The sequence below is a fragment of the Neoarius graeffei genome, chromosome 8 (assembly GCF_027579695.1).
Source record: "Neoarius graeffei isolate fNeoGra1 chromosome 8, fNeoGra1.pri, whole genome shotgun sequence".
Taxonomy (NCBI): Eukaryota; Metazoa; Chordata; class Actinopteri; order Siluriformes; family Ariidae; genus Neoarius; species Neoarius graeffei.
In genome coordinates, this window is record NC_083576.1 from 64,035,438 (window position 1) to 64,051,388 (window position 15,951).

Consider the following 15,951-nt stretch of genomic DNA (forward strand, 5'->3'; position numbering starts at 1 on the left):
CGTCACGCAGGAGCGGCGGAAGTGAGGTGGCCTTTTGAAGAGCAAGCGAAAAATAAACACGTAATCGCCTGATTATTCCTGCGAACCTTATATGTGTCGGTTGGATGGAGAGACAGACGCGCGTGTAGGTTCTGTGTCGGTTCCGGCGGCCACTCTGTGAAGCGCGAGCGGGCGGTAAGAGGAGTTTCAGTCAGTCCGCACTGCAGGAGCTAGCAGGATTAGCCTGGTTAGCTGTGTGGCTAATTCACGCTGAGGTAGAAATAAACCACTTTCGTAATGCCTGAGAGACATTTTGTCGCCGGGTGATAATTACATTTAGTTAAATTAACTTCTTTAACTCATTATTACTTCCGAAAACCTCTTGTAGTATTTTATTTTTTGGCCTCGTACTGTTTAGCTGCTAGCTAGCTAGCATAATTAATATGAAAGCAGCTGGACCAAACAGCATGTCTAAAGCGAGCTGACACCTGAGAATAGAGCTCAATTTATATTATATTTTATTTTTTCCCGAATGTCTGGTTTATCTAGTGTTACCAATTCTAAGATATTGACCATAAGAACAGGAAGAAGCTTTTAATCTTGTCGAGCTGCAGTGGGTGTGGATTTACTTAAGGCGAGACAGTCAGTTTTGACATCACAGTGAGTATTTATCAGATTATAGATTCTTATATTCGGAAAAAAATCTGAATTGTTAATGTAAGTGAAGCTTCATCCAGTTAAATGTGTGTAAATGTGCATACTTTAAAAAAAAGAAGCGACAAAAACTTCGTCTGGACGTTTGAGTTAAAGTGTTTTTCCACTTTTGCTGCTCTCAAGACAGGCTTATTGAAAATAGTGGTGCTTGAAAGTTTGTGAACCCTTTAGAAGTTTCCATATTTCTGCATAAATGACCTAAAACAATCATCAGATTTTCACACAAGTCCTAAAAGTAGATAAAGAGAACCCAGTTAAACAAATGAGACAAAAAATATTAGACTTGGTCATTTATTTATTGAGGAAAATGATCCAATATTACATATCTGTGACTGGCAAAAGTATGTGAACCTTTGCTTTCAGTATCTGGTGTGACCCCCTTGTGCAGCAATAACTGCAACTAAACGTTTGCGGTAACTGTTGATCAGTCCTGCACACCGGCTTGGAGGAATTTTAGCCCGTTCCTCCGTACAGAACAGCTTCAACTCTGGGATGTTGGTGGGTTTCCTCACATGAACTGCTCGCTTCAGGTCCTTCCACAACATTTCGATTGGATTAAGGTCAGGACTTTGACTTGGCCATTCCAAAACATTAACTTTGGTAGAACGACATGTGTGCTTAGGGTCGTTGTTCTGCTGTATGACCCACCTTCTGTTGATTCAGTTCATGGACAGATGTCCTGACATTTTCCTTTAGAATTCGCTGGTATAATTCATTGTTCCATCGATGATGGCAAGCCATCCTGGTCCAGAAGCAGCAAAACGGGCCCAAACCATGATACTACCACCACCATGTTTCACAGATCGGATAAGGTTCTTATGCTGGAACGCAGCGTTTTCCTTTCTCCAAACATAACGCTTCTCATTTAAACCAAAAAGTTCTGTTTTGGTCTCATCTGTCCACAAGACATTTTTCCAATAGCCTTCTGGCTTGTCCATGTGATCTTTAGCAAACTGCAGACGAGCAGCAATGTTTTTTTTGGAGAGCAGTGGCTTTCTCCTTGCAACCCTGCCATGCACACCGTTGTTCAGTGTTCTCCTGATGGTGGACTCATGAACATTAGCCAATGTGAGAGAGGCCTTCAGTTGCTTAGAAGTTACCCTGGGGTCCTTTGTGACCTCGCCGACTATTACACGCCTTGCTCTTGGAGTGCTCTTTGTTGGTCGACCACTCCTGGGGAGGGTAACAATGGTCTTGAATTTCCTCCATTTGTACACAATCTGACTGTGGATTGGTGGAGTCCAAACTCTTTAGAGATGGTTTTGTAACCTTTTCCAGGCTGATGAGCATCAACAATGTTTTTTCTGAGGGCCTCAGAAATCTCCTTTGTTCGTGCCATGATACACTTCCACAAACGTGCTGTGAAGATCAGACTTTGATAAATCCCTGTTCTTTAAATAAAACAGGGTGCCCACTTGCAGCTGATTGTCATCCCATTGATTGAAAACATCTGACACTAATTTCACCTTCAAATTAACTGTTAATCCTAGAGGTTCACATACTTTTGCCACTCACAGATATGTAATATTGGATCATTTTCCTCAAATAAATGACCAAGTATAATGTTTTTGTCTCATTTGTTTAACTGGGTTCTCTTTATCTACTTTTAGGACTTGTGTGAAAATCTGATGTTTTAGGTCATATTTATGCAGAAATATAGAAAATTCTAAAGGGTTCACAAACTTTCAAGCACCACTGTGTTTATGTATATTCTTACTCTCACACAGTACCAGTCAAAAGTTTGGACACCACCTACTTCAGTGTCTTGTTTTTTCTTTAATTAAGTCACTCTTGATTTATTCAGTAAATAATGTAAAACGTATAACAAATATATGAAAGACATTAAGAACCAGGATAACACATGAAAATCCTTATTTCCAATGTGGTCCTTGGAATCACAGAACTTTGCTTTATGATTTAATTTTTTGATTTAATTAGCATTGCCATAGCAAGATATATATGTACGTACATTATGGCTGGGAAACCACGACAGCTTGCGCCAGTTACATTGTACCGAATCTGTATGTCTTTGGACTGTGAGGGAAACCCACGCAGGCATGGGGAGAACATGCAAACACTACACAGAAATGCCCCTGTTGGCCACGAGGTTCGAACCCAGAACCTTCTTGCTGTGAGGCGATGGTGTTAAAGGATGGTGCGGTACTTTAACATCTGCAGGAAACTCCTGTGGATATTCTATCAGTCCATGGTTGCCAGTGTCCTGTTTTACACCGTGGTGTGCTGGGGGGGCAGCACATCCAAGAAGGGCACATCCAGGTTGGACAAACTGATCAGCGGGGCCGGCTCTGTGGTCAGCATGAAGCTGGACTCTCTGGTGACGGTGGCAGAGAAGAGGACTATGGACAAAATATTGAACATCATGGACGATGCCAGTCACCCTCTGCACACCGTCATCAGCAACCACAGGAGCCTGTTCAGTGACAGAATGCTCCTTCCCAAGTGCAGGACGAACAGACTTAAAAACTCCTTTGTCCCTCACGCCATCAGACTGTACAACTCCTCTCTGGGGGGGGGTAACAGGAGGACGGGAAGGAGCAGTAGCCTAGCCTGACAAAAAGCAATACTGGACAATGTGCAATACCTCTTCTGTTAGATCCCCCCCCCCCCCCCCCCCATATCTTATTTGTATATGCAAATACCTAATTTAATTTATCTAGAAATTTTTCTCTACTTCTATTGTTTATCCTGTAATGATGCTACTGGAATTTTAATTTCCCTGAGGGAACCCACCCAAAGGGATCAATAAAGTTCTATCTAATCTAATCTAACTTAACCTAATCTAATCTAACCACTACACCACCGTGCCATGCTGCGCCAGAACACACACACACACACACACACACGATACCAAAAGTTATGAAAAGGAACAAAAGCTAAAAATGTGTTCTTTTCCTGGTGTACGAGTTGATTACAAAGCTAAAATTTAACTGCAGACTTAAAATTGACTAAACTATTTATGGATTTAATATGGCCTGGAAGAGCATTCCAGGCCTTGATACCCGTGCACAAAAAAGTAGAAGCACCATAAGGATCTACTGTATGAGGTATCTGCAGAGAAGTGCCACTTGACCTTGTGTTAAAACAATAGGCATTTTGTACAAAGCTGAAAGAAAATTTGGTGCATTACCGTGGAGAACTTTAAACGTTAAGTTCAGCTTCAGCTGGATGTTTTGTGCTTCAACTGGCAACGTATTTACCTGCTTAAATTCTTCATCCCCTATATGCGTTCTGGCCGTTGTATTCAAAATGAAACGTCCAATCCGATTCTGTGCAACTTGCAATTTTTGCTTGAACTTTTTAGTCAGCCCAGAATACCAAGCTGTACAAGCATAGTCTTAATGATGTTGTATAAGGGCCGATATTAACGTTTTCTTTGCTAACACCGTTAGCATGCCAAGAAAGAAACTTTATTTTAGCATTGGACTTTTTTTACTTTCTTGTCCACAATGCCCTCTCACTATCAAGGGACTGGTCGCAAGTTAGGCCCAAGTGACTTGACTTCATGTCTTATTATGATGGATATCATTAGTCTACTTAGCTGAGCGGTTCTTGACATATGGATTATTACAGTTGTGGAATAGGGCTATTTACTATATTTTTATTATTTACTGTTTGATTTCAGACCCATTTAAGAAGGCAGGAAACTAGTGCACTAATTAAGTTTTGGTGAGGCATACCTGTTAATTGGAAAGCATTCCAGGTGACCACCTCATGAAGCTGGTTAAGATGTCTCCAGTCTAGTTAGTGAGGTTTGTAAATAACACATGATATGTATAATCATAACACCATATCATATATAGCAGGAAACGAGCTTTTTAGGACATTTCTGTTGTAAATATTTTATTTTTATTGGTACAGTTTTAAAGAAGACATTACAGATGCAGTTAAGTGTGAAGGAAAGACTTGAGTGTGTTTTTACTTTTTGTTTTAAGTCGACGTTTTCACCTTTTGAGTCAAGATATAGGTTTCTCTTTTATATTACTCAGTGGTTCATGCTGTTTGAGGTGAAAATGGCCACACTGTTCCTTTTGAGCCTGATCACTAATGATGTCAAAGGTTCATAAATGTATAAAGCCTGCGTAGTTTAACTGAGGTCTGTCTTTTTGTTTGTTTCATTTCCCTCTTGCAGTGCAAACATGGTACGAGCAGCTTTGGTAACAGCTACTAGTCTGGCCCTGACTGGTGCCGTTGTGGCTCATGCCTATTTCCTCAAGCACCAGTTCTATCCGACAGTTGTATACCTCACCAAAAGCAGTCCGAGCATGGCAGTAAGTGCATCCAAACCGTTCACTCGCTCCTGTTTTTATCACACAGTTCATTGTGAAGGTGCTCGTCAGTTTATAATTACTTGGTTACAGTTTCATTGCACACTTTCATAATCGGTGCTACTTACTTTGTCAAGTAGGACAGATACAGCAGCAACACATGCAGAGCAGACTTGTTTTTTACTTGGAGTCAAGCTAGCTTGTTTTTGCTGTCATGAGAGTTCTTGGGTGCCAAGTCGAGCTTGGCGGTCTTGGATTGCATAACTTGACACTTTCACTGGTGGCTTTGTGACTGACGACAGCTCTGGCAAAGTTCTGGCAGTGTCATGTGTTCCTCCTAGTGTGATTGTTGCTATAGCATTTGTCTAAATGCCACAGGATTTTACAGTCCAGATTCCATAGCCGTGAAGAAACATAAACGGAATATGCTAATGGACAGAAATGTTCCTGTTGGTTATCCCATGTTCTACACAAGCCCTGATCTTGCTGCTGTAACCAGAATGTATGTTGTTTATTTTATTTATTTATTTTATTTATTTATTTAATTTATTTATTTAATAGCAGGTCTTGTTAGAGGATCTTGACATGGAGAACATATTTTAGCACGCAGTCTGTTTTAGAATTCAGCCAAGAGTTTAATGGGATCATTTCGTACAGTGTGGCAAGTAATAATTTTAAGACTGCTATACTTTAGAGATCAGCTCCAACTGTGGTCGTGCAGAAGAGTGATGGTGTTTCTGTATGTCTGCTTTTAAACGTGAATGATGATTAGACTCTGAGCACATTAAATGTCAAAGGCTTGATTTAACAAATGCAATTTGGTGTAACTTGGATTGCTAAAATGTGTCTGCTGGAATCTCGAGCATAATGTAGCTTAGTTTGTGTCTCTCTGACCCATGAACTTCTGTAGAGATCCTGCGTCCTGTGCATACACCATTTTAATATCAGTCTGGTCTCTTTGGCAGGTTTTATATATACAGGCTTTTGTGTTGGTTTTTCTGCTGGGAAAGTTCATGCGCAAGGTCTTCTTTGGCCAGCTGAGAGCTGCAGAGATGGAGGTATGCATCTGTTTAAAGCACGTCCTCATTTAGCCTGAGGTTTTTCTGCACAGGTAATCCACGAGTCTTGTATTTCTCCTTGTGTCCCTCCATCCACCAGCACCTGATCGAGCGTTCCTGGTATGCAGTGACTGAGACCTGCTTAGCCTTTACAGTCTTCAGGGACGACTTTTCCCCCCGTTTTGTGGCCCTTTTCACTCTGCTGCTCTTCCTCAAGTGCTTCCATTGGCTGGCTGAAGACAGAGTGGACTTTGTATGTAAATGTTATTCAGACATCCCGTTAATCCTGAGGCTCATTTATTGGTGGATGATGCATGTGTTATGCCCAGCTAAAATTCTGAAACAGTGTACAGGTCCTTAGATGTTTTGTTTATCTGCTTTGTAATTCATGAGTGGTTGTAGATTTGATTGGTAATGCTTGATACTTATGTGAAGCACTGAAATTTCACCCTCAGTTAAGTATGCTATAAAATTATCAGTAGTTATGATTGCTTGAACTTGTTTCTTTTATTTGTGTCCTTATTTTTTGTAGATGGAAAGGAGTCCAAACATCTCATGGGTCTTCCACTTCAGAGTTCTCTGTGAGTATAAATTGCATTAATAGCAACTGTTTAGCAAAGGTGGTGTTTTAGCAGCTCTGGGTTATATGATCGCCAACATATAGTGCATGCTGATAGTGTTTTACGCTCGAGGATTTAAAACTCAAATGTCATGGCCGTCTTTTACCAGTTAAACCAGCACACTAGTTCAGCATGTTAATACTTTATAGTTGTAACGTTGCAGTGTCGGTTGAATGTGATCACACAAACTGAAACCGTTTTGAACTATTCCCAGGTTACAGGCATATTTACTTTTCTATTTTCAGCATTATGCAAAATTTGAGGTTGCACCTGGTCTTAGAATTGTAGACAATGCTTTGCGACCTTATTTGGAAGTTTTCTTGATATTGCATCATGTTTTCTCAGCTGTTGATTTTTTTTTTTCTCTTAATCCTCCCTCACAGCTCTAATGGTGTTGCTAGGAGTACTAGACTTCTTATTCGTCAATCACGCCTGCCACAGCATCATCACCAGAGGAGCGTCAGTACAGCTGGTCTTCGGATTTGAGGTGATTTGTTTGTGATTCGAGGTTCTTGCAGGCTTTTACAAATTCGCCTGAAGAGACCTTATTTCACACTGACGCCTTTTTGAAATAATTTGTTCACTAATTTGGAAAATTCAGGGATGCTTTTAAATCCTGGTTTTATCCCAGTACTATGCCCTAGTTCACGGGTTCTCAAACTTTTGGGGCAAACAATACTAATCGGACATTTTATGAATTTTGTGACCGCACACCTTGACCACATTTGCTAATTGTGTGTGTTATAATTGAGAACTGTAGCATTATGTTGGTAACATAAGTGACTAAAAAAAAAAAAGGTTCTTTTTTTTAAAATATAAATGTGCCTTGCATTGACTTGTGTCACACAGTGTCGTGTTATGCGGCCCGGCGCCAAGCATCCTGGTTTACAGGTGACAAAATATTTTGCGTGTGTGCAAAAGCATCATAAAAGGGGCTGACTCACCCTTCCCAGAATCCTCTGCACCAAGCAGTAAGGCGCCATTTTCAATGCTAGCGATATTCCAAAAACCATCTGTAACAACTTAGACCATAGATCTTAAATTGTACTAGGGATGGCGAAAACTAAAAAAAAATCTTGACCGACCACCGAGCCTCATTAGCCGGTTAAAGTCGGTTAACCTATGAGTTTAAACAGGGATGCAAACGGCGCGCCTTTTTCACGGCTCGTGCAGATCCGATTTTTTTTTTTAGGGGGGGCGTTGGAATGTCTGAAAAATTTCATCAGAGTAAATTCTGTATTAAAATTACTACATAAGCAAATGCCGTTACAGTCCATGAAAAAGCCGTGAAAAAGTCGGCATCTGCGCCTTTAGTTTGTGTGGAGAGATATGATCTTCAATAACATGCATTGTTGGCTACAGACCGAAACATACTTTCAGAATGCACTGGCCAAGGCAGGACTAAACTCGATGTGCCTTCTAATAATAATTAAAAAAAAAAAAACAGAATAGTAATTTGTAAGCTAAAAAGCCTGTGTCTACACTTTTCTCTCGCTGAGTGGCAGTCAATGTTGCCAGATATTGCTGACGTTTTCCAGCCCAAAATATGTTCAAAACCCGCCAAAATCCACTTAAAACTGCCCAAATGGGCAGGAAACCGCCCAATCTGGCAACACTGGTGGCAGCTATGTTCAACTGCGGCGGGACATGACTGAATGGGTGCTTCTGATTTGTCAGCTGTCTTTAACTGGGGCGGGACATGACTGAATGGGTGTTTCTGATTTGTCAGCTGTCTTTAACTGGGGCGGGACATGACTGAATGGGTGTTTCTGATTTGTCAGCTGTCGTCCTTACACCGCATGGCATGCCCCAAGTGTTTACAAACACAGAATTCCAGGTTCTCCTCTCCAAAATCGGCAGCTTCAAAACGATTGATTGATTTTTTTTTTTCACCGACAACCAAAAAAAAAATTAACCGGTTAACGTTGATTTGGTCAACCACCGGTCAAACGGTCATCGGTTAACATCCCTAAATTGTACCATGAAATTGAAGATACTTTATTAAAAAGTATCTGCAGTACCAGTCAAGTTTGAACACGCCTATTCATTCATAGATTTTTCTGTATTTTTACTTCTTTTCTACATTTGTACAACAATACCGTGAAGACATCAAAACTATGAAATGACATATGGAACATGTATGGGATTTTGTGGTTCAAAAGTTTCATATTTTAGATTCTTCAAAGTAGCCACCGTTTACCTTAACGACGCTTTACACACTATCGGCATTATCTTAACCAGCTTCATGAGGGAGTCACCTGGAACACTTTTCAATTAACAGTGCCTCGTCAAAAGTTAGTGAAGTTTCTTGCTTTCTGAATACGTTTGAGATCAAACGGTAAATAATAAAAATATAGTAAATCCACAACTGAGTTTTAAAGGAATCTGTAACTGAATTTGCGGAGGCTTTGCTGCACAGAGAGCTATCAGATAGCAGTCACATGCTTTCAAAACAAAAACAATGGATTGTGGGAAGGGTGAGTTGGCCCCTTTAATATAAGTGGCATTTATAATTTTATTTGCATATCTTCTGCGAATCTGGTTGGTTTAAAAGGGGCTTTCTCTAGATGGCATGCTGGAACCAAAATATTTTAGTCCAACAGGTTTCAGTTGAGTGATTTCATGCACAGTGAAGTGAAACACATTGAAGAGCTCAGTCTCTCCTACAACCTTTCACCCTCGCTATGATGATGTGCTGGGCTGCATTTCAAATGGAAAACTGAGCTTAGATTAAATTACTAATCTAGAAAATCCACAATACAGTTTTTGGTAGATTTGAAGCCAGCATGAGTTTTTTTTAAAAGTGTAGACACTAAATGTCAACACTACTGTAATAGGACAACCAGTTAGTGTTACTCAGTAACAGTATAAAGTAGTACATAAGTAAGCAATTTGAGACACAGTGGTAGTCTGTATAATGGAGGTACAACCCTGATTCCAAAAAAGTTGGGACAAAGTACAAATTGTAAATAAAAACGGAATGCAATAATTTACAAATCTCAAAAACTGATATTGTATTCACAATAGAACATAGGAAAACGTATCAAATGTTGAAAGTGAGACATTTTGAAATTTCATGCCAAATATTGGCTCATTTGAAATTTCATGACAGCAACACATCTCAAAAAAGTTGGGACAGGGGCAATAAGAGGCTGGAAAAGTTAAAGGTACAAAAAAGGAACAGCTGGAGGACCAAATTGCAACTCATTAGGTCAATTGGCAATAGGTCATTAACATGACTGGGTATAAAAAGAGCATCTTGGAGTGGCAGCGGCTCTCAGAAGTAAAGATGGGAAGAGGATCACCAATCCCCCTAATTCTGCGCCGACAAATAGTGGAGCAATATCAGAAAGGAGTTCGACAGTGTAAAATTGCAAAGAGTTTGAACATATCATCATCTACAGTGCATAATATCATCAAAAGATTCAGAGAATCTGGAAGAATCTCTGTGCGTAAGGGTCAAGGCCGGAAAACCATACTGGGTGCCCGTGATCTTCGGGCCCTTAGACGGCACTACATCACATACAGGCATGCTTCTGTATTGGAAATCACAAAATGGGCTCAGGAATATTTCCAGAGAACATTATCTGTGAACACAATTCACCGTGCCATCCGCCATTGCCAGCTAAAACTCTCTAGTTCAAAGAAGAAGCCGTATCTAAACATGATCCAGAAGCGCAGACGTCTTCTCTGGGCCAAGGCTCATTTAAAATGGACTGTGGCAAAGTGGAAAACTGTTCTGTGGTCAGACGAATCAAAATTTGAAGTTCTTTATGGAAATCAGGGACGCCGTGTCGTTCGGACTAAAGAGGAGAAGGACGACCCAAGTTATCAGCGCTCAGTTCAGAAGCCTGCATCTCTGATGGTATGGGGTTGCATTAGTGCATGTGGCATGGGCAGCTTACACATCTGGAAAGACACCATCAATGCTGAAAGGTATATCCAGGTTCTAGAGCAACATATGCTCCCATCCAGATGACGTCTCTTTCAGGGAAGACCTTGCATTTTCCAACATGACAATGCCAAACCACATACTGCATCAATTACAGCATCATGGCTGCGTAGAAGAAGGGTCTGGGTACTGAACTGGCCAGCCTGCAGCCCAGATCTTTCACCCATAGAAAACATTTGGCGCATCATAAAACGGAAGATACGACAAAAAAGACCTAAGACAGTTGAGCAACTGGAATCCTACATTAGACAAGAATGGGTTAACATTCCTATCCCTAAACTTGAGCAACTTGTCTCCTCAGTCCCCAGACGTTTACAGACTGTGTTGTAAAGAGAAAAGCGGATGTCTCACAGTGGGAAACATGGCCTTGTCCCAACTTTTTTGAGATGTTGTCATGAAATTTAAAATCACCTAATTTTTCTCTTTAAATGATACATTTGATGTCATCTGTGTTCTATTCTGAATAAAATATGGAATTTTTAAACTTCATCATTGCATTCCGTTTTTATTTACAGTTTGTACTTTGTCCCAACTTTTTTGGAATCGGGGTTGTAGATGGATTACGCTATCACAGGATATTGAAAGACTAAAATGGCGCATTAATTTAAACACGGCTTGTCTGACTCCCAGTCACATTTCACAATATTAGCACGCATACATCTTTTGATATTTCTAATATTAATTGGTAAAATAAATTAATGAAACAAAAGACGAGGTTCTCTCATGATCCTGTTCGTAACTCAAGCAGCCCCATGTGGGGTCACGACTCCTAGTTTGGGAAGCTCTTGTTCTCGTGTGTCCGTGTACAGGTCATGTTAGAAAAATTAACTCCTCCTCTCTGCCTTGCTTTCTGTCTCACTCTGATACCTTTCAGTACGCCATTCTGATGACCATGGTTCTCACCACCTTCATTAAATACACCCTGCACACCATTGACCTCCAGAGTGAGAACCCGTGGGAAAATAAAGCCGTCTACATGCTTTACACAGAGCTCTTTACAGGTGGGATGTTTTTTTTTTTTTTCTTTGAACGGTTGTGGCACACAAAAATGTAGATGTCTTCACACACCCTCACACCTGGTCTCATTTCTAACCTTTTATTAAAAACCTCATTTCAGGCTTTATTAAGGTGCTGCTGTACATGGCGTTCATGACCATAATGATCAAAGTGCACACCTTCCCCCTGTTTGCCATTCGACCCATGTACCTTGCAATGAGGTGAGGCAATATGAAATCTTATTCTGAATTTGGTGTACTACTGATATTTTTTGGATGGGGAGTTGAGGTAAAGTAACCTTTTATAGTGGAGCGGATAGCTGGTAAAATATTTCACTTGGTGAGCAAAGCACCAAATTTTGCATGAAACTTTGTCTGCATGTACCTGACCAGAAATCATCGTTGGCCACTCAAGTTTCCACCATTTTCAAGATGGCTGCCATGATTTTCAAAATGGTGTCATTTTTACAGTTTTCGCCTACTAGTTTTATTATTATATGTACCATTTTTAATTTAAATTCTTTTCTTTTGCTAATATCTACCTCAATATGACTCCCCATAGCCATAATAGTTATTTTGTACAAAACTAACGCGCATGTGCAAGACGTTCCAGAAATACAGACTTTTTTTTTTTTTTTTTATATAAATAGCCCCGTCCCTCTTGGCTTGGCTCTCCCGCGTTGGCACACTCCGTCAATTCGGATACGACATCACGATCTGTATATACGGGGCGGATCGTAATGTATTTGGGAGACTTTGTATCAATAATGAACAAAGCTTACACTGAACCCTATGCCGAGTTTAACGGCAATAAATTGCACCATTGTGCCCTGGTAGTGTTTGCAATTTACTCTTTTGAGAATATAAAACAGTTTCTTAGTTGCCCTTTTGAATCAAACTTTTATCATGCTCCTGGGCAGTTTTGATCCAGGTTGAATTATTTTGAAAGAATAGTCATTATAACTTCACTCACATAATAACCAAAGCCTTCTACATTAAAATTGTGAAAATCCGGCCAAAAAAACAACCACGATAAAGATGTATGTCCATATTTCGGAAATTTGGTTGTTGAAAATGATGCCATTTTGAAAACGGCGGCGGCCATCTTTAAAACGGCGGAAATCGCGATGGCCAGCGATTGTTTTGGAAACAGTATGGTTTGATCTACATGTGTGCCAATTTTCATGCTTTGCTCACCAAGTGAAATATTCTGGTGAAAATTTCATGTTAGCCGCTACACTATTATAGGTGGTGTTGGACTGAAAACGTGTGTGGCTTTTTTTTTTTTTTTTCCTCTTCCCTGTCCCCCCCCCAGCCCCTGAGAAGATCCCAGCCCAAATTACCTCTTGCTTTTGTTTTTGTCGCTAATTTTATTCTTTTCCAAATGGATGTTTGTGCTGGTTTCAGGCAGATGTTGCCTGTTTGACCACAGTTAGTTTTGAAATATAATTTGTGGTAACTAAATGTTTGAGAGACTCAGAATAGCTCGCACAAAGAACAACTTCACATGGCAGTTCCATTCAAATAGGGATTTTGTGTGTGTACACTTTTTTTTAAATTAACTCTAACTCCTAAATATTTCTTTTTCCATCCCAGGCAATTTAAGAAGGCTGTAACAGATGCCATAATGTCTCGACGAGCCATTCGCAACATGAACACACTGTAAGCGATTTTCCAAAACATCTTAAGCACATGGACTACATGCATTTTGGTATTTAAAGCGTTTAACAGGTCTTTGTTTTGTGCAGCTACCCGGATGCAACTCCTGAGGACTTGCAAGCCTCGGACAATGTGTGTATCATCTGTCGAGAGGAGATGGTAACCGGTGCCAAGAAACTGCCCTGCAACCACATTTTTCACTCAAGGTTGCCCCTTTTTTTTTCCTTCCCCTCCCTTAATTTCACCTAGTGTTTGCTGTTCATGATGCATATGGTAGCAGATTGTGTCGATGAAACAACTGGTTCGATAACTTGACTAATATTTACATGCGTCTCAGTTGCCTTCGGTCGTGGTTCCAGAGGCAGCAGACATGTCCAACATGCCGTATGGATGTTCTGCGTGCATCACAGCCTAACACCACTCCTGCTCCTGCTGCCCCAGCACCCCCTGCAGCTCCAGCAGCTCCAGCTAATGCTGCTGCTCCCCCGGCCGCTAACGGTAAACATCAGCTCTCCAATATATATAAACACGAGTCTAAACCAATGTTCTACGCCTTCTCTTTTAATGCTTTGTGTGTATTCTTTCCAGTTGCTCAGGGTGTCATGCCCCAATTCCCACCAGGCCTTTTCCCTTTTTGGGCTCCCTTCCCTGCTGCAGTTCCTCCTGCAGCACCTCCTGCTGGTCAGGCAGCCTCCAGCACACCACAGACCAGTGCAGATGCAACCCAAACTTCAGGGGCAGGTGAGGGCATTATCATCTGGTTACTGCACTTTAGAAGAGGAATTAAACAACTTCCTCTGAGAAGTACATTAGTGTATCTGGCATATTTTTCACTTAAATTGAACAGGTGTAATAGTCAATGAGGTCGGTTGTTTTTTTTTTTTTTTTAAATCTGTATCATTGTAAGCAGATTTTATAAATGCCATTTTTACACTGATTGTGCAGAATCAGGAGCCACTAGCTCAAGCCAGACTGGTGCAGATGCTGCTGCAGCACCTGTGGCTGGAGTGCCTGGATTTCCCTTCTCCATGCCCCCACCATGGCTGCCCATGCCTCCTCCTCCACCCTTCAGTGAGTATGAATCAGCTACAGTGCAAACACTTGTTCACCAAAACCTACCAAGCTGGTTTTATACTCAAAACATAATGTGGGTTATGATTATTTTACAACCTAAAAGGTAGTTCTGAGAAGTCAGCATGTCTAGTAAAGGCACAGTGGTGCAACAGGTAGTATTGTCTCCATCTCTAGGTAAAACCCGAGCACGGTTTACTCTGTGTGGGTTTCCTCTGATCAGCCAAAAGTGTACCAGTAGGTGGATTTGGGGATGTGAAATTGCCTTTGTGTATAGTAAGTCAGTTTTTACTATGACCTGAGATGGACTGGTTTCTGGATTAGACCCTGGATCCCCTACAGGATAAAGTGGCTACTGAATAGGAATGAACGAATGAAATAAGTCCTGTCTGGTGGTAATAAGTCAAATGACTGAACTGGAGGAATAAACTTAAAGGGGAACGAAGGGCAATATATAGAGTAAATATAACAATAAAACACACATTAACGAACCTTATTCAAGACTTACAAAAGTTTTTTGTTCTGAGGTTGGAAATTTATAGTGTTTTGAAAGTAGCTCGAGCAAACTATTTCCGCAGTTTGAACAGCCCGCCATGATATTAATTTTATCCAATCAGAATGCACGTTCATTTTCTCTGCGTAACACATGACGTATGTATGTGCCCAGTTGTGTTGGCTCATTGAGGTTGGGACTAGCACGTGTGAAATACCTGTTTCTGCCTCTTGCGATGATTTCGCAAGTCCACGGGTGGCGCCTATCTCTCTCTCTCTCTCTCTCTCTCTCTCTCTCATTCTCTCATTATCTCTAGCCGCTTTATCCTTCTACAGGGTCGCAGGCAAGCTGGAGCCTATCCCAGCTGACTACGGGCGAAAGGCGGGGTACACCCTGGACAAGTCGCCAGGTCATCACAGGGCTGACACATAGACACAGACAACCATTCACACCTACGGTCAATTTAGAGTCACCAGTTAACCTAACCTGCATGTCTTTGGACTGTGGGGGAAACCGGAGCACCCGGAGGAAACCCACGCGGACACGGGGAGAACATGCAAACTCCACACAGAAAGGCCCTCGCCGGCCCCGGGGCTCGAACCCAGGACCTTCTTGCTGTGAGGCGACAGCGCTAACCACTACACCACCGTGCCGCCCGGTGCCTATCTCATTGCAGCAAATAAATTCTGCTGGACTCGTGAGCAACTCCACGTTACATTTTCCGCACGAGCACCACGCCGTGTCACCTGCACGCAGACGCTCTGCCCCACGCTCGCCATGCCCATGGTCAGCATCAGTCTCATCCTCGCCGTCATCCGAGCTTTCTTCTCTTTCTTCATCACCGGAGTCGAGAGTACCTCTCCTAGGTTCAAACTGGTACCCTTCTAAGCCATAGCCTGCTTGCAGTGTGTCTTGCGGGATCTCTTCGTATGATTCGACAGAGCTGTCACTTTCACTTGATGCGCCCGACGCCATGATTACACGCTTATCTCCTCTATTTCGGAGAGTTCCGCTAGTGCAGTGGGTAGTGCTGATGTCACGGTCTTTTAAAAATGGCGACTCGTGTGCGGTTTAGCGTATAAAGTATTATTTACAATTACCAAGATATTTCGTTGTTTTCTAGT

At 41.4% G+C, this 15,951-nt stretch overlaps 1 protein-coding gene across 4 annotated transcripts in view; it reads left to right on the forward strand.

Annotated features, from left to right (window-relative positions):
• The window catches only part of syvn1 (synovial apoptosis inhibitor 1, synoviolin), a 17,314-nt gene continuing 1,363 nt past the window's right edge, over positions 1 to 15,951 (forward strand). For 2 of the 4 annotated variants that reach the window (XM_060928001.1, XM_060928005.1), the window contains exons 1-13: positions 1 to 174; positions 4,844 to 4,982; positions 5,945 to 6,037; positions 6,138 to 6,290; positions 6,570 to 6,618; positions 7,041 to 7,144; positions 11,484 to 11,610; positions 11,727 to 11,826; positions 13,201 to 13,266; positions 13,353 to 13,469; positions 13,601 to 13,761; positions 13,852 to 14,004; positions 14,209 to 14,334. In XM_060928001.1, coding sequence (XP_060783984.1) covers positions 4,851 to 4,982; positions 5,945 to 6,037; positions 6,138 to 6,290; positions 6,570 to 6,618; positions 7,041 to 7,144; positions 11,484 to 11,610; positions 11,727 to 11,826; positions 13,201 to 13,266; positions 13,353 to 13,469; positions 13,601 to 13,761; positions 13,852 to 14,004; positions 14,209 to 14,334 — 1,381 coding nt within the window. In that variant the 5' untranslated portion in view covers positions 1 to 174; positions 4,844 to 4,850. Of the gene's footprint in view, positions 175 to 528; positions 640 to 4,336; positions 4,464 to 4,843; positions 4,983 to 5,944; positions 6,038 to 6,137; positions 6,291 to 6,569; positions 6,619 to 7,040; positions 7,145 to 11,483; positions 11,611 to 11,726; positions 11,827 to 13,200; positions 13,267 to 13,352; positions 13,470 to 13,600; positions 13,762 to 13,851; positions 14,005 to 14,208; positions 14,335 to 15,951 lie in introns of those variants that run through there. The other 2 variants (XM_060928002.1, XM_060928004.1) reach the window with 2 other exon arrangements.